Source organism: Candoia aspera, chromosome 14 (assembly GCF_035149785.1).
Source record: "Candoia aspera isolate rCanAsp1 chromosome 14, rCanAsp1.hap2, whole genome shotgun sequence".
Taxonomy (NCBI): Eukaryota; Metazoa; Chordata; class Lepidosauria; order Squamata; family Boidae; genus Candoia; species Candoia aspera.
The window spans coordinates 17,108,101-17,126,842 of NC_086166.1; the positions used below are offsets into that span (position 1 = coordinate 17,108,101).

Below are 18,742 nucleotides of genomic sequence, written 5' to 3' on the forward strand. Positions count from 1 at the left end.
CAAGACAACAAAACAGAAGTGGTTCGCTATTGCTTTCACCCAAGGCTTTTTTTTTTTTTAATTTCCAAGTCTAATCCACAGGCCTGGATTTCCTGGCAGTTTCCCATCTGAGGGGCAATGACATCCAACTCCTAGTTAGATTTTTGAGATCAGCCAAGGCCAGCTAGATAGTTAATAAAAGTTCAGTCTATCTAATCAAATGCTTTTTTAGTATCTACTGGTAAAATCACTGATTGGATCTGATCAATGTTAATACATTCTGTGTTGAGATTTAAAATCTGTAACAAAGTTGCAGCGAGAGAGAGAAAATGCACTTGAATGATGAGTGAGATTGCTTTCTATGAGCAGAGTAAAATATAATTCTTATTATTTTTTATGAATGATTGCTTTTCTGGAGTCCTCCTGCTTTAAGCTTACACAATCAATTTAATGGTCAGTCTGCTCCAAACATACGCATCAGAGGCATCTTGTCAGATTTAAACCAAGCATGGAAACTAAAAGGTAATTATTACTGATGATAAGTTCATTTCTTTGTTTGCTTTTCTAAAGTGAATGCTTATATTTATCCACGAAGAGGGATCTTTGGAATAATGCCAGAATCACCCAGCATCCTTTGCTGCCTTTTTATGGTTGGTGAGTATAATTATGCACAAATGCCATAAGATTGTGATTGTCATGAAATGTATCCATAGCGACCCTGTGAAGCTGATTAATCAATTAAGAGCGGGGTATAACATTTAAAAATAAATACAGATAAAAAAACACACAGATAAATGTTGAGATACATTGGGGGACTATTGTAATTATAATATTTAATAAAATTACTTGAAAAAAAAAGAGATACATTGGGGGGGCTCCCACTTGTACAAGAGATTACTGTGGGAAGTAGATTAATGCCATTTCTCAAAAGAGATTTCCCACAGCTTTAAATTGGCCCTGAGCTTCTTTTGGGGTGAATTTGGAGGTTCAAGGCATTTTTGAAGGAAGTGAAATTCTGATGGCTAAAATCTCATTATCTGAAGTGTGTGTTTGGGTGTGTGTGCATGAACACACATGCTCATATGTGTCCATTAGTCCCAGAGTATCACTTAGAAGAAGCTAAAGCTCTCTGCAAAAGTTCCCTCCCAGAATGCTATTTTTTGTAAGTGCACCAGTGACCATGACCTGGTCTGGTACTGCTCATTAGGGATTGTGCTTTTACCTTCTAATTGAGATTCTGTTTTCTGATTTAGAATCTTTTTCTCCTCCTCTGAGATATGGGCATGCAAATTTTGGCTATGTATTCTAGAGCAGGGGTTCCTAAACATTTTGCCATCACACCTCCCTTTAGTGTACACACCTTGCCTAAAATCCAAACACCAAAATGAACACAAATGAATAATGAAAATAATAGAATGAAACTTTGGGGAAAGAGGATTTATTGTAACAAAGTACAGCTAAAAGGGTTTTCACACCTCCCCTGGACTCTGTCTCACCTCCCCAAGGTAGATACACCTCACTGTCTGGGAAACCCTGCTCTAGAGGAAAAGTGGTTGTTTTCCATTCTTGCTTTGTGTGTTCCAAGCAAGCCACTGAACACTGTGTGATCAGAAAGTACAAGAAGTACGCAGTTAAGCAAGAGTTTTTCTTTGTTGCTTTAAAAAATGGTATGGCAAAGAATATTCCACTTAACCAGCTCTGCAGTCTTATTACATCTTTTCAATTAAATGTCTTTAAGACAAACCTTATGCCTTGTATTTTAGGTTGTGCAATAATGTTCATTCCCAGTTATGCAGTGAAATTTTTGGTAAGTATTGTATTTCTGTACTTACATTGCCTACATACATCTATATTCCTCTGGAATCTGTTTAGGATCCAGACTATTTCTGGAGGAAGAGAACCAAACAGTGGGAAGTACTGGACCATACATCAGGTTCCCACTATTCCTTACTTCTGTCGTAATAAGACAGTTTGGGGTTCCATGACTCTTTAAAGCTTATTAAATAACCACTGCACTGATACAGTTAATAGAAAAATCTCCCCAGGATTACACAGAATTAGACGTGTCCACTTTGTTTTCATACAGTGGTATGGAAGTGGTTGCTATTGCCTTCTGGGATATTTTTCAATTTCCTAGTCTAGACTACCACACTGGCATTTTCTGATGGTCTTCCTTCCAAATACTAGTGAGGACCTGACACAGCTTAGCTTTCTAGATTAGCCAAGGTGGGCCAGAACTACCTGCTGGGTTCTTATTGATCACACAAGGAGGTTTCTTGGCAACGTCCTGGAATTGGCTAGCCATTGTCATTGTTTTCTTCAGGGATGTTTTTTCAACCTCCCAGTCTATCCTCAGTACTGGCATTTCTGGTAGTCCCCCCTCTCAAAGAATAACCATTCTGACACTGGTCTTCCTCAGAAATCCATTTCATCTGAGCAATCACAGTTCTAAGTACCATGTCTAAGTTGTACTACTCTCAATTTTACACATGAGATTCTTCCAGGAGGCATTGCATGTTTTATTTGTAGGTGGAGGAGAGCCAAACCAGGGTTTTCTGTGGCATTCTGAAACTGCCTAAAGAAAGTAACCAAACTGGGTCCTCCTCACTCATGAATTTGAACAGAGTTGGGGGAGGGGCACATAAGGAGTTTGCTTAGAAGGATGCCACTTTCCCCTCCTTCCCCCAGTCCCCCTAAAAAAAAAAAAAAGAGAAGGAAAGGGAGATGGGGGAGGCTAAGCGTGGCTGGGAACAATCATACATTTTGTTTTCAGTGTTCTTATCAGCCATACCCATAATGGCAGCCATTCTGTGAGACCACCTCCAACATGCTCTCAATATTCTAGATGGGCCCCTGACCCAGAAAGGTTGGTTGATCCTGCCTTACACCCGTGGCTGCACATTTCTAAGCCTGCAAAGTTTGACTGATAGATTAATCAACTAAAAATGATTTGGTACTAGCCGGTTGTTACTAAAGACGAACAATTTAATTGATGAGGAAAGTGGAAGAGTATTTTTAAACAGTTGTGTGTCTGTGGTTACTGTGCAATTTGTTCTGACCACAAATAGCTGCCCAGATCTAGTAACTGCTAAATTAATTTCACAGTTTTTCACTACCTCAAAATAGTACCTACACTATTCTTAAAGGAAATTGAATTAATTGAATTAATTGAAAATGGAGTTTTTATTTAATTGTTGATTGTTTTTTGTTTTGTTTTGTTTTGTTTCCCACTTGATTTATCAACTTTTTGTGAACTTTTCTTTAGAATATATCTGGCCCAGTGATCGGCAAGAATGATACCAGAATTTCAGGCCACCTGGTCTGTAAGGTGTCTGGAGATTATATTGCAGCATCTGGTGAAAATCTGCTAAAACGGTTAAGCCAGTGCCAGCACCTTCCTCCAGTTCAAACTAAAGCAATTCAAGCCATCTTCAGCAGTGGCAATACTTCATTTGGGTAGGACCAGTTTTTAGTTTGGGGCAGTTTTCTGAAAATTATGTTCAAACTGTTAAGGCTGGCCTTGGAATTAATCCTCCTTGTGCGTGTGTGTGTGTGTGTGTGAGTGTGAGTGTACAAATTGCGAGTGTGTTGCAGGACTGGGTTTCTGGATTTCCTGCTGTAAAAATTATATTTTATCATGAAGCTATAGGTTTGCACACCAAAAGCTCCTGCAGAGTCCTTCCTTCCTCCTTTGGTGCTCTTACCCACCCCTCAGCTCACTCAAAAGTGAGCTTTTGTCCCACACTAAGAATAGAACTGGCCCCAGCCTACTTCTTTTAAGACTAAACACTGACAAATAGTATTGCTTGGAGCAGAGCTCAAGAGTTTTACCCAAGTCGTTGTCAGCCACTGCCTGGAAATGCCAGCAGTTGAGCTTTGACCACTAAATAGAACACCTGCTCTACTCAAAATGATGAATCTCGAAGTTTTACCATTAAAAAAAGGTGCTCAGGTCCCACAATTCAACTCCTTGAGTTGAGCTCAGCTTTGGGTGGCTAGGTGGACACATTGTTGTTGCTCTGTCGCCATTGTGCATTGTCCTGCTCTGCAATGTTTTTTCAACTTGCAGTCTTGCTTACAGCCCTTAGGCTTCCTGATGGTCTTCTATTAAGGCTCAAGGCACCCTTTTAAAGGTTTAGCTAAGATTGAATAGGTGCTGCCACCTTTTGTGGAATGATGAAAATTGCAGATTTGCAAATGCAAACTGTGTGGCGTGTAGTAATTTGCATGGTAAATCTTTAATTTAGCACCAAATCATCCTGCACAAATGTTCTGCACAACCATTTTTCCACTTTTAAATACCTATAAATAGAAACTCTCCTGAATATGCCACAGTCAACCTTGTTCAGGTCAGGTAAAAATCTTGTGGCTGCATTTGCACAAAATGAAGGGGGATCATTATGTCAAGTGCCTTGAACTCTAGAGGAAAGGTGAGATATAAATCTAATAAATAAATAAAACATCATTAAGTTTGTTAATGCTAATTTGCTTAGGGCTTTGTTTTTGTTCTGATATTACACAAATTCCGCTTGCTTAGTCAGAATATGGTTCAAAATCCTGTGCAAACATCTCATAACCTTATTAGATGTGTTCAGTGAATGCTACCTAAGTACCATCCCTTGCTATTCCATTCAGAAGTGGCTTGCTGACATCACTTATTTTCTCCTAGGCGTCCTTCTGCCTCTTCTGTTCCGGATGAATTCAGTCAGTCGATCCTAATCGTGAATTTCAACATTCTGCAAGCTATTCCTAAGGTATATTAGAAAAAACAAGCAGGCAGAACAGAAGCAGAATGATTAAGTCTCCACCAGGAGAAAGGAAGTCAAGAAAACAAAAGAAGCTTAGAAGCAGAATCAGTATGTTTCAATTACCCATTACTGAGCCACAATGCTGATCACCTTCTGAATCTGGGTCATTTTCAATTGCACTATTTTCAGTGGTTGAAACCACTATAGAAATATGTGAATGTCAATGTCAAGGAAAGGTTTTCTGTCACAGAGCGGCAAATGGCAACAACTGGCAATCTCAGATTTCTCCAAATTTCCATCAGCAATTGCTTCAGGGCTGATTTGCTGTAAGATGGCACCAGCCTCCTATAGATTTTTGCACAATGGTTATTTCTACTGGCTACCTGGAACAGAAAACACAATAAATTGTAACAAAGTAAAAAATAATCTTCAGGATGATAACTTTCAAAATGTTTCATCCAGTAAGACAGTTAAGTTAGAAATCTCTAGACAATGGGGCAGAGAAAGAAAAATGGAAATGTTCTTGGCATCGTATTATTTTGTATCAGGTTACAATCTTATATTAAGGGAAGAAACATCTTCAGACCTGTAAGTTGCGATCTTCTCAGGTTTTGATAGATTGTAGAACAGCCAAATATTTGCAAGTCCTCTACTTTGGGGCATGGAAAAACCAATTATTAATACAGGTTCCCTGGCTGGTGGAAAACAAAAGTTATCATTTCTCTTATTCCTGGATTTCAATCCCAAAAGCCACACAAAGTGTATTTTACAATGGGAGCAAAATCCTGCACCTGTTTACCATAGTTAGCGTAGGATTTCCCAGACCTTGCACTGTCTATCACCCGGTGTCCTCCTTTCCTTCTGCAGAGTGTTTTGGTGCCTTGGTTACAAACCTCCTTTCTCCATTCTGATCTGCCACAAGATCAGCTGGTCCAAACTGAGGAAAGACTTAAATCCCCCAGGCAAAAGCGCGAAGCTGGTAGGTAAGACGTGGAGCTGTTCCCTGTTGGAACACACAGCAGCAGCAGACTGGAGGCAGAAGGCAAACTTCAGATTGCATTCAAGGTGGTGGTGGGGACAGCGAGATAAAAAAAGTCAAGATGGTGGCCATGGCCATGTGCTTGAAGCCACGCCCCTTTTTCTTTGGGGGGCAGGGCTTCAGTCATGTGGTCCTGGCCACCATCTTGACATTTTTTACCTTTCCTGTGGATTCCCCTGAAATGTACTCATTTTCAGATTGTGGGGAATCAAAGTGTTATGGATGGACTGTGCACACCTGCCCTTCATCTGAAATCCAGAATAGTATGATATGTTGGGTGCGAGAAATGGTGTCTGTTTCTGTAACTTTCAAAATTAAATAAGACTGCCAGCAGGAAGGGTTTTTTACTTCACTACAGATTCAGTTCACCCTATCAGTGCTCTCTTTCTGACTCCTTTTTTGGGCAGATTTCTGATCTGGATTTTTTTTTTTTTTAATGTAAACAATCATTAGAAAAAATGCCAGGATGTTTAGACAGGGCATGTAGATCTTCCTGCTTCTGTTCACACACAGCTGGAGAGATCTGAAAACTCTCCAACCTTGGTTAACTCATGAGCTTTCTCTTAGCAAAGTGCCCAGAGGAAAAAGTCATCACCAAGGAGGTGCTAAACGATGTACTAAATCTTCTAAGTTATTCCGCTGAGGACTTAAAATTGTGCCTGACTGAGGAATTCCTACGGAACCATCTTGATGAGCTCTTACAAATCCCTTTCACGAGCGAGCAGCTGATGGCAATCATGGGAAATTTAGATAAGGTAACAAACATGTCGATTTTCTTGGAAAAACAGCCCTCCTAGCTATTTATTAGTTATCTATTTATTTTTAAGATTTATAAGGCTGCCCAACTGAAACAATATGACTCTGATATAACAGTAAACAACACAATATATAATACAAAATATAAAATGGTGACCAAGCAATGTAACCAAACAACCGAAAGGGTCTATGCTCAGCTTGCCCCTGTCCTAACAACCAGGAAACACACTGAGACAAGGAACTGGTCTCTAATATTTATTGCTAGTACTTAACAGGAATCCTAACAAACTGAAGAAGCGTGGGAAAACCCAGACATATAACCCCCAAGGGTTAAGGCGGTCCCGATCTGTGTCTCTTTGAATGGCTGAACAATTCATCAGTGCTACGCATGCGCTTGACAGTCTGGATGGGAGCCCCCTGCTCGCCATCCTTACTCATGACAACCCCTCATGCCTGGGGGAAGAGCAGGTCTTCAGGCTTTTCTAACGGCAAGGAGTGTGGGGCCTCTCCTATATCAGGGGAGATTGTTCCAGAGAATGGGGTGACCACAGAAAAGGCAAGCTTCCTAGGACCCATAAGATGACAAGATTTAAAAGAAGGAACCTAGAGCATGCCCTCCCTGTGGGAGCATGTGGGGCGGGCAGATGTTCTTGGGAGAAGGCAGTCCCTCAAGTAACCTGGTCCTATACCATGTAGGACTTTAAAAGTGATAACCAGTACTTTGAATCGCACCCAGAGGAGCCTGTGCAGCTCACGGAGTAGCGGTGTTACATGAGCATAACAAGATGCACCCATAACTTACCCACTTGGCCACATTCTGGACCAATTGAAGCTTCTGGGCAACCTCATGTAGATCAATAGTCTAACTGGGAGGTGACCAAGGCATGAGTAACTGTGAGCAGGGCTTCCCAGTCCAGGAATGGGTGCAACTGGCAGACAAGGCACAGTTGTGCAAAGGCCCCCTTGGCCACAGGTGCCACCAGGAGCTGTGAGTCCAGGAGAACCCCCAAATTGCGCACCAAGTCTGAATGGATGCCACCCTATCCAGAATCAAAGTGGAAACTCTGCAACTCCCAAATCTGGGGGACCCAGATTCCATAGCCACTCACTCTTGGCAGAGTTGAGCCACAATCTGTTCTTCCCCATCCAGACCCTCACAGTCTTCAGACACTGGGAAAGAATCTCAACAGCTTCACTGGGATGGCTGGGGACAGAGATCTATAACTGGGTATCATCTGTATATTGATGATACCTCACCCCAAACCAACAGATGACCTCCCCCTGTGGCTTCATGTAGATATTAAAAAGAAGGGGGGAAAGGGGCAAAGCCCTGAGGCACTCCACAGAGCAGGGGGCTAGAGCTCCCCTCCCAACAACACCAACTGGAACTGGCCTTGGAGGAAGGAGGAGAACCACTGCAAAATGGTGCCCTCTACTTCCAATCCGTTTAGCCAGTCCAGGGGTATACCATGATCAATAGTATCGAATTCCACCAAGAGATCAAGGAGAACCAGGATGGACACACCACCCCCATCACAAGCTCGCCACAGATCATCAACAAGTGTGATCAAACCATCTCTGTACTGTATCCATGTCTTAATTCTGGCTGGAAAGGGTCCAGATAGTCCACTTCCTCCAGCTCTCTGAAGCTGGAGGCCAATCACCTTCTCAACAACCTTTCCTAAAATTGTCCAGATTGTGTTGATCCAAGGATGGCCTCATGATGAGGGGGCGCACCATTGCCTCTCTCAGAGCTGGCTCTGCCTGTCATCCTTTCAACACCGTTGTGATGATTGCCAGGAGCATCTGTGGTGCTGGTGGATCAGAAAAGTAAAAATAGCAGCCACAATTGTGTGATTGAAGCTCCACCCTTTTTTATGTGTGCCACAGCACACTTTAAAAGCAGTAGGGCTTCCATCATAGTTACCAACTTGGCTTCTTTTACCCCCACCCTATGGATGTCCTGATGACTGCTAGAAATCCTTCTGCAAAAGCCTCTTCATGATGCCATACCAGGAATAGCTCCTGGGACAAATCCATGCATCAAAGAGGTGATACCAAGTCAGCAGCTTTACACACTGTTATTTGCTCATTCTTGCAGATATTTCCCACAGGATATCCTCCTTCTGCAATTGGAATCCTTGGTGACCTAATAGATGAAAGCAACATCAAGAAATGGACTATCGATTCACCAAGCACACTTCGTGCTTTGTTGGATTCTGTGTCTGATGATGAACTGGTAATTTGAAGATAGTTCCAGAGGCATTGGCTAAGAATTCTGGGCATTATAATTCATAGAACTGTAGAGCTGGAAGGGATCACAAGGATCATCTAGTCCAACACTCTGCGAAGTGCAGAAAAACCAATCAAATCATCCCTGAGGGGTGGGTGTCCAGACTCTTCTTAAAAACTTCCACAGCTGGAAAACCTACCACCTCTGCAAGCAGACCGTTCCACTATTGCAGACCTTACTGTTGGCAAGTTTTTCCTTATACATTTAAATGAAATGTAGGTAACTACAGTATATCTGTCATTTCTGGTCCTAGCTTTTGTAGCTATGGAAATAGTTCCAAAAAAAGGTTGCTGTGGAGGGATATAATACCATTCTTCAAGTATCTAAAAGATATCACAAGAAGGCTAAGGCCAGTTTGCTATCAAGCTACAGAAAGATGGCCTTAAGAAACAGGAAGACAGATTCCAATTAAACATTAAAAAAACCAATCCTAATTGTATGAGTGGTTTGGCAGTAGAGCCAGTTACCAGGAGAGGTAGAGAGCTCCGTTTGCTGGATGTGCTCAGAAAGAGGCCAGATAGGTCTCCACTGGGATGCTTTAAATTGGGTTCTTGCAGGGGATTGTCACCCATGTCTATCATCATAGGCATCTGTCTTCCTCAAGCTACAATCATGGCTTCGGAAAGGCCATTACAAGTCTGTCCCAAGGTAATCATTTTGAGTGCTCCTTCAGGTTCCCTTGCTCAGGGGTGGTAGAGACACACCTGGAAGTGCTACAGTGCCTATTAAACGTCATGTGCCACCATCTAGAAAGAGGTCATTGAGCATTCACAAAGCCAGTGGGAAAGGCAGAGTGCTGTCTTTACCGTGTACAAAACGTCCCTGAAGTTCACCCATCAGCCCCAAAGACAGCAGTCGCTGCAATCTCAAAATGATCCCAACAACCAGGAACCTTGCAGTATTTCTAAAGACAGCTTTGGAAGACTCGGGATTCTACATTTGAGTGGTGGATGCTGAAAATGTTTCTAGGGTCAGGTTCACATGTCAAGTAAAGCCATTATGGGATTTGTTTTGTTCTGGAGTAGTGTGATGTCTGAACTGGGCCATTGTAGCACTGAAGCCATAGTTCATGGCTTAGCATGACATGGAAACCAGCCCACTGGGGCTTGTTCAACAAACTGTGGTTAAATCCTGCTCTATTATGATAAGCAAAGCCACCAAATCTGCATTTGATATTTTGACTTACATGTGCAATTAAAATTCAGCAATCTTTCCAGACGTATGAGGTCAACTTGTCACTCTCCAGGTGTGTTGGGTGTGTTCCCAGAATTCTAGAAATGGCAGTTCTAACACATCTGGAAGGCATCTGTTTGCAATATAAGATCGCAGAAGGCTTGGTTTTGATTCTGAAATTATTTATTTTAGAGGACCTTAGCTATTCGTCGTTACATTGATTTGGGAAACCAAATTGATAGCCCTTTTCTGAACATCCTTGGGTCATACATCTGTCTCCTGAACGAGGACCAGCTCAGCATGATATCTGAAGAGAGCATTGAGTGAGTGAATTCTTTCATCATCATTTGCATGCCTGCAAGAAAAGAAAACTGTTCTGGACTTTATAAACATGGACAGGGAATCCAATGTTCAAACTGTATTGCTTACTTTTTCTTTAGTAATCCCACAAGGAGCCTTTTAAGGTAGGCCAGTATTATGATTCAAAATGGCAACCAGAAGTGGATATTAGTTAGGAGGGGCTCAAAGTTTGCCTGATTTTTATTCTGTTTTGGGGAGTTTGTTTTTTTTGTTATTGTCTGAATGGGTGTTGTGGTTGCCCTTGGTTAATACGTCTTAATGGATGAGGCCAGAGTAATATGGATGAGAGAGAGTCCCAAAGAATGTCAAGAGTAATTTAATGAAATGGAATAGGATTGACTCCTAAAAGTCAGGTCTGGGTCATGGAGCGAGTTTGCTAGATCAGACCATAAAGTGTTGTAGATCTGATGAGAGAAACGTTAGCCAGCTTACTTAAAATTTGAGCTAGCTTTGAGCTAGTTCCTCTAGTAGCTTAAGTTGCTACTAAAAGCACTATTAAAATCTGTGGAAAAGTGAAACTGGGGAAAGGATGAAGTAGTGAGAGAGCTGGATCCCTTCCCTTTTCTCATCTTGTCTTTTCTTGGCAGGATGGCCACCACCCTTGACCCATCCAGTTGCTCACAAGCCATCAAGGATAATCTGTATCCCAAAGCCAAGCGGGCTTTCTCAGATCGTCACTATTACTACCGTGAATATTATAAACGGATCAAGCTATTTCTGGGTAAGCAGAAATAATCAGCTGAGGAAACACCAATTGAGGTTTAGAGTGTTGAAAAAACAATTTGTAATCAAACCTTGAATAGCCTTAAACTGCATCTATAGAAACAATGTAGTCCCCAGACCGAGGAGAGGGTGTGTACAAATACAGTTGAATGGATGGATGGATGGATGAATCTTAAGCCAAATCTTTCCAAGGGGGCAGCGTTTAGCTCAATATGACTCTCACAATAGGCTAGGCTAGGCTAAAACTGTGTCAGGTAGTTTGTGGTTCACAGCATCTTGTTAGGAAGAGCCATTGTCCTTAAAAGTTGTGCGAACCAAGCAATTCTGTTAAGCCATAACTTGATTTGTTTATTTGGGCGTAGCATGTTCCTGAACACAACCTCTGTGTTTTCTTAACTCAGGTTTAGAGTTTCACATGTTGCATGAATTACACCTAAATGAAGAATTAATTCTTATTTGTTGTATAAGAGACTGAAGCTCAAGATAGAACTGTTTCTTCAACCTGGGTTTGGAGCCATGATCCATGGCATGCATAAACTTTGCAGGGTGGAAGTGCCTGGGTTTGGAACCCTCAAACATGCGAAGTAGAACATTTTTGTTGGATTATCACACAAATACCACATTTTACCCTGCCAACTTTGGGAAATGTGATTTTATCCCCACCATGGGTGATGAAAGCTTTATGTGGAATATGTTGCACAAGTGAAGTATACATTTGTTAATCACATAGTGCTTTTGACATCACTACTGTCAACTAGCACAACTAAAACTAGCACAAACTGAGTTTTATGAGTCCAAACAAATCTGCCAATTTCAGTGTCTCTATGTACTATATATATTCCTCTTAATACAATATATAAACTGAAGAGAAGCATGCGTTTTTCTACCTAATGTATACATTTTGAATGGAAATAATTTCCCCAAGAGCCAGTTTGGTCTAGTTGTTAAGGCACCAGACTAGAAACCAGGAGACCGTGAGTTCTAGTCCTGCCTTGGGCACAAAGCCAGCTGGGTAACTTTGGGCCACTTTCCCTCAGCCCTAGGAAGGAGGCAATGGCAAGCCACTTCTGAAAAACCTTGCCAAGAAAACTGCAGGGACTTGTCCAGGCAGTCTCCGAGAACTGGACATGATAGAACAGATTTTAAAAATCCCAAATGTAATACATGCTCATATATTAATATTATGAGTGCATGCACTTGGGTAGAGACTTTTCTCTAATATACTGAGGTACTCTGGTGCAAGACAGGCAAATACAATGCAAAATTTGGATTGTGAAGATGAATTGTGAATGTCATAGGTTAATTGAGTTTCAATTTATTTATTTGGTTGGAAAAGGTCAAGAAGGTCTAATCTGCATATAGAATGCACACCAGATCAATTTCCCCTCCATTTTTAGTCTATATTGTCATATTTCGTAAGTAATATTTCCCTGTTCTCCTATCATGTCTTTCATCTTTTTCCTTATGGCAGAAAGTCTATTAAGGTGACAAAGATTAAACTATTCAAAAATCTATTTTGATGGGTAGTGTTAAGGGCTGTCTGTCCTCTATTCTCATCACCTAGATTTCACATGGATTGGAAATAATTTACATTTTCAGACTATCACTATTTACAGGAGTGTTTCAGTGAGTTACAATATCACACAAAGTACCTTGTGACAAGCCCCAGGATAAAGCTGTGAAACACTGGGGGCACACCATGTGTAATGGTTTGAAATAATTTAGAAAATGTGCAGTTATTAATAAAACCTGTTGAAAATATTTCAAGAAAAACTTGCCACCACTCTTTCACTTGAGAAGACCAATAAAGGATACCAGCTAAGGTTTCCTCATTGCTTGCAGGAGGTGCTCCAGGTGTAGATCTCAGGGCACTTAGCAAAAATGATATCAACATGGACATTAACACTTTTTTGGGCCTAAAAAGCAGCTCTCTAAAGGTGAGTGGGACTTTAAGATAAAAAGTGGTGGTAAGTCAGTTTTTCCCAACCATTCTGGCAGAGTAATTATTGGAGATTCTCAAAGAATCCTGATGGAGGGGAAATGCTAATGAAAGTTAAAAGAATGTGTGGGAGGAAAAGGTCGATTTCACATTTCTCAGGCTTTGAATGAAAAAGCCAATATATTGTTTGGATCTCAAAGCTTCTAATTCAAATTTTTGAATTTTAAAGTATCAAATTGCTAGCTCTAGTCAATCAACATTCTAGTCAACATTCACATAGTACTTTTTAGTAAGGTAGAAAACATAGAATAGGCTATCAGCCTTAGTTGCACATACCACACACCAATGATGAGGATTTAGCCCATCAGTTGTGGCACATTTTGGTCAGTATGCCACAAGTTCAACCACAGTCCAGTTCTACCCTAAGCATGTTCCAGCCACCTAGAGTCGTTGTATATGAGTTGGGCAGCATAGAAATTGGATAAATAAATAAATAAATACACTTTTCTGTCTATATTCTAAGAGATTTAGCTCTATTCCAATCAATCAGTTGGCATCAAGTAGAGCTGGAAGACACCTAATCCAGCTCCATTAAGAAAGGGCACTTCTAGCAAACCACGAAACTCTGGAAATAGTATGAATTATTCTCTGAGCAGAGTTGCTTCAAAAATCTCACTTCAAGGAAACTATGCACACAAAACCAGAGAAGTGTCAGTGCTGATGGTGTGTTCTGTGAGGCGTTCTTCATAGTAATGACTAGGCACACCACAGCACAGATGAAAACTTTACATAATGCTTTATGGTAGCCTATTGTTATGGTTCCCCAACAATAGGCTGTGGCCCTGGCTGGACAGGGCTAACTCCAGCCTCCAAGCCCTTCCAGGTTGGCATAGAAGTCTTCGGGTCTCAGTCCTTAGGGCAGTTAGAAGTCTTAAAGTTCATAAAGTGGCATACAGTCCTTGCCTCCCTCCAAAGGTTCTTGTGTTCGTTGGGATTATGAGCTGCCTCAGCATGGTTGTTCCTTTTATAATTGCTGCCAAGCTCCAAGCCAAGCTCCAAGTCCTGTTCTTAAGCAATGTTGCCATTGAACACCCGAGCTGCACTCCCAAGCCAGGCTCCAGACAGGAATCAAACCAAGGTGGGCTGCTTACCCAGACTTGTGGTCTTAGTCTGCTTGGTTGCCTGTTGCTGTTGCACCTGCCCAGGGGTCTCTACCTCGTCTCATCTTCTCCCGCCCACCCACCCACACTCCAGGCTGGCTTTCCCTTTTTTAGGCTAAGGGCATGGCTGGGTGAGGTGTGCTACCCTGTCTGCCTACAGATGTTGGTAAGTTCCTGAGAAAGCCGGCGTGGGGCTCAGCTAGCCCGTATGGCCAACTGACTAGCTAGGACAGCGGCATGATGCCTGTAGGTGAGTCTGTGCTGGTCCGTCCATGTCCCTCAGCAGGCTGGGGGAACTGAGCATTTCCCCTCTCAGGTTTACAACCATTTTGGAGGGATGAATTGACCCCAACAGTGGGAAAAGCAGGAGGAGTATTTCTGCCCGCTTGCAGTGGCTTCAGTCAAGTGCAGAGGGCAGTGTTAACTTCACTCCTTCCCTGAAGCAAATCAAAAGTTTATGTCTTTATCTACAGGGTGGAAGAAATGGGAAAGCAGCAAAATGAAGATTTCTCATAACTAGTTTTGTTCTATTGATTCCACAGGAATTGACCCCTGAAAATGTTAAAGGCCTGCTGGGCACGAATCTAAACAGCCTGACGGATTATCAGAACGTATCGCCCACAAAAGAGTGGATCCAGAGTCAGAAGCAGTCTGATCTGGACAGCCTGGGCCTGGGACTTCGAGGTGGCCTTCCTGAAGGCTACATTATTCTTACAAGTAAGGCCACTGCCGCCTTTGCCTTGAGACCGATAGCACAGGAGGCAAATTCTGTATATTAGTGGGGAAGGAACAGGAAAAGGCTTTCTGGTGGCAGTGGCAAGGTGTGCTTTTTTATGCATCATTCAGCCTAGCTCTGTGTGCCATCCTTCTGGCAAGGTGGTCAGGACACATACGGGGTTCCCCCGTTTCACCTCATGAGAGCACTAACTAGCCCATGGAAGGTGGGGGGGAGCAAGAGAGACAGAAGTGGAACGGCAGAGCAGTGTGGAAGGCACATATAATTCAGTGGCAATCATTCCACTTCCAGGAATCTTGGGACTTTACTTCTTGTCGCTTCTCTTTTTCTGCAGGCCCCTTGCCAGTCCTCTTCCTCCCGGCCCTATCTGCCCTGCCTCCCTCCTGACCTTGCCATCAGCTTGACTCCCTTTCTGAAAGCCTTCTGCTCCTAAAAACAATAACAACTTGGGGCTCCACCTAAGCTTTCTGCTAGAATTTTCTGACAAGGCTCAGGTGTGTCAGCAGCAGGGAGAATTGTTAGCCGAGTGTGTTGATGACCTGGAGACGCTGCTTCAGTTTGGACCCTTCCCAATCGGGAGGGTACTGCAAGCGTGGCCGATACTTTGTTCTTCATTCAGCACAAAAAGAAAAAGGGTATTAACATCATCTCACAGAGACTTTCCCAGAGCGCACAGAATAACCGTAACACTGCCTCCTGCCAACAAAACTAAACAACATATTATAGAACACAGTATACAGGTAGTCCTCACTTACCAACCACTCATTCGGCAACTGTTCAAAGTTACAACGGTGCTGAAAAAGGAGACTTGCAACCAGTCCTCAAAGTTGCAGCCACTGCAGCATCCCTGAGGTCATGTGATCACAACTGGCAACCAGTGTGCATTTGCAACTGTTGCAGTGTCCCACAGTCACATGATTGCCATTTGTGACCTTCACAGCCAGCTTCCAACAAGCACAGTCAATGGGGAAGCCAGCAGGAAGTCACAAATCATAGTCATGTGACATCGCACTTAGCAACTGTGCAGGATTCGACTAACAATTGCAGCCGGAGCCGACATTGTAAGTAGGGTGGGGTCATATGACATTTCACTTTATGACCACGCCATTTAGCAATGGAATTGCTGGTCCCAATTGTGGTAGGTAAGTGAGGACTACCTGTATTTGTGAGAAGCTATTTGTTGCTTACATGACAGTGTACACACACTGGTCTGACAAGAGTAAAATTAGCAAGAGAAATAGAAGGTTTCTATTTAATAGAAGGTAAGGGTAGTTTTTCTCGTGCATGTATGGTATTCTGTGAAAAATATGTAAATAATTCAGTTGTGTTTTATGCATGGCCTGGTTTGTGAGACCCACAAAATACCGGGACCTGGGTATATAATGCAATCAAGTAGAATTGCATAATGTGATTTATTTTTCCTATATTATTATGGTTGATCACAGTCAGCCAGATGTTCAGACTGGATTTGGCAATTTTGTCCACCTATCAGCCCCTTCCCAAGAACCTGGGATAGGCAGATGTTGTTTAATAATATTAAAGGTATAATCACAGGATGTAAAATTATTATTATTATTATTATTATTATTATTATTATTATTATTACTATTATTATTATTATTATGTTTCTACTAGAGCCATAAGAAGCAACACTGAGCTCTGAAACTCCAGCTTCTGCTAACTGGCTTCTTACTTCAACCAGGCACCACCTATTCAAGCTTATCTCTGCAGGTGAAGAGTTCAGGAAACAAAAATTAATAAATCTAGTGTTTTGAGTATGTAATGCAAGAATTGTTTGTTCCTACTTCCTTTGGTGCAGAGTGGTAGGCAGCAGCATTGCAACTGAAAACTCTCCCCACGACCCAAGTTTGATCCCAGTGGAAGCTGGATTCTTGGGCAGCCAGCTCAGGTCGACTCAGCCCTCCACCCTTCCGAGGTTGGTAAAATGGGTACCCAGCTTGCTGGGGAAGGTGATGACTGAGGAAGGCCATGGCAAACCACCCCACTCTATAGTCTGCCAAGAAAACGTCGCGAAAGCGGCATCCCCCCAAAGGGTCAGACATGACTCGGTGCTTGCACAGGGGACCTTTCACACTTTCTTTTACCTCTAAAATAGATGCACCACACCCACAGATGCAGGTTTAGAGGGCTAACTTCTTCATAAGGAGAAAATGGAGACATCTAATCCTAATAAATTCTATTTGAAAATGTATCTATGCAGGTAAAGAGATAAACAAGAAAGAGACACCTTTAGCTATTATTACCCTTTAACACAGATAACAACATGGTCTCTGAAGAGGCAAAGGAGGACATGGAGAATTGGGAAGGAGGGCAAATGAGGAAAAGGAGGACGTGCTAACTGTTGAACTTTCTTGGCCTCTGAGACAAAAATTATAGTGAAGAACTGCAGAAAATTGTACTTAGGCCTACCTGCATATGAAATTACTTCCTCCAGCATCAGAAAGACTGGTTTCCCATCGCAATATTTTTCCAAGAAATCTTTATTGAAGACATACGCTAGCGGTAACACAGAATTGACAATGACGTGCTTTCCAGATTTCACCATAGGAACATATGATAAGTCAAGTGATCGACAGACTCCAGTGATCACAGATTTGGAGGGGTTTGATTGAAGCCAATTGCCAGAATCAGGAAATAAATTAAATAACGTAAGTCTGGCTGTCGAGTCTGTTGATGGACAAGGGAAAGAAAGAAGCAGACAATTTACGAGGTTACAATACACAAAAGCTTGAATGACTACTGTTCTGAAAACAGTCCAGAACAAAAACAAAAACAAGGCACTCAAAAAGCCAGACAATATTTGATTTTAAGACTATGCCTGCCAGATGGAGGACATGAGGACGGAAGGGAGGACTCCAATTTATTTATTTATTTTTCAAATTTAATTACTGCCCATCTCCCCCAGAAGGGGGACTCTGGGCAGTTACAGTAAAATCAAACTATGGTCATAAACATTAAAATCTCATAAAAATCAAACACAATTATTATAAAATGCAATAAATAAATATAAAATCCAAGAGGCTATAAAATTCCAAGCTGGTGGGAGGGGCTCTAGGGTGCGAGCCACCCCCAGGAATGGTTACCCACTTTCCCGCCCCAGGCGAGATGGCAGAACCAGGTCTTCAGGGCCTTCCGGAAGGTCGGGAGTGAAGAGGCCTGCCTCACCCTCGGGGGCAAGATGTTCCAGAGGGCGGGGCCACTGCAGAGAAGGCCCGCTTCCTGGACCCCGCCAGATGAAATTCCTTTGCTGATGGGGTCCGTAACATGCCCTCTCTGGATGATCGGGTGGGGCGGGCCGATGTAATGGGGATGAGACGGTCCCTCAGGTAACCTGGCCCCATGCCATGTTGGGCTTTAAAGGTGATAACCAACACATTGAATTGGACCCGGAAGCAAACTGGCACCCAGTGCAGCTCGCGCAGCAAAGGGGTTATATATAGGGGCACCAAAAATGGCCCGCACGTCTTCATTCTGGACCAGCTGAAGCTTCCGGATATTCTTCAAGGGTAGCCCCATGTAGAGTGCATTGCAATAGTCTATATGGGAGATGACCAGGGTGTGAGTGACTGTTTGGAGGGCTTCTCATTCCAGGAACGGGCATAACTGGCGCACAACCCGAAGTTGTGCAAAGGCCCTCCTGGCCATGACTGCCACCTGCTGTTCGAGCAGGAGTCGTGAGTCCAGGAGAACCCCCAGATTATGCACTGTCTGGGGCAGTGCCGAGGTGCCGTCAATTCACAGCCACTGCATCTTACCAGGGTTCAGCTGAAGTCTGTTGTTCCCCATCCAGACGCTCACAGTCCCCAGGCACCGAG

General features: G+C 42.7%; 1 protein-coding gene across 1 annotated transcript; it reads left to right on the forward strand.

The window, feature by feature from the left end:
* Nucleotides 1–563: 563 nt before the first annotated feature.
* On the forward strand, nt 564–16,689 carry MSLN (mesothelin). The gene is made up of 12 exons (XM_063315100.1): nt 564–633; nt 1,743–1,786; nt 3,245–3,435; nt 4,649–4,733; nt 5,595–5,706; nt 6,334–6,521; nt 8,624–8,761; nt 10,181–10,311; nt 10,936–11,069; nt 12,914–13,008; nt 14,713–14,887; nt 16,542–16,689. The coding sequence occupies exons 1-12, from the start codon at nt 591–593 to the stop codon at nt 16,547–16,549; spliced, it is 1,344 nt and encodes a 447-aa protein (XP_063171170.1). The 5' UTR covers nt 564–590; the 3' UTR covers nt 16,550–16,689.
* The last annotated feature ends 2,053 nt before the right edge of the window (nt 16,690–18,742 follow it).

Coding starts and splice junctions, on each gene's coding strand:
- MSLN (XM_063315100.1), top strand. CDS start 591: ATGCCAGAATCACCCAGCATCCTTTGCTGCCTTTTTATGGTTG. Junction 1,787..3,244: donor GTTATGCAGTGAAATTTTTG/GTAAGTATTGTA, acceptor ACTTTTCTTTAG/AATATATCTGGCCCAGTGAT. Junction 8,762..10,180: donor CTGTGTCTGATGATGAACTG/GTAATTTGAAGA, acceptor TATTTATTTTAG/AGGACCTTAGCTATTCGTCG.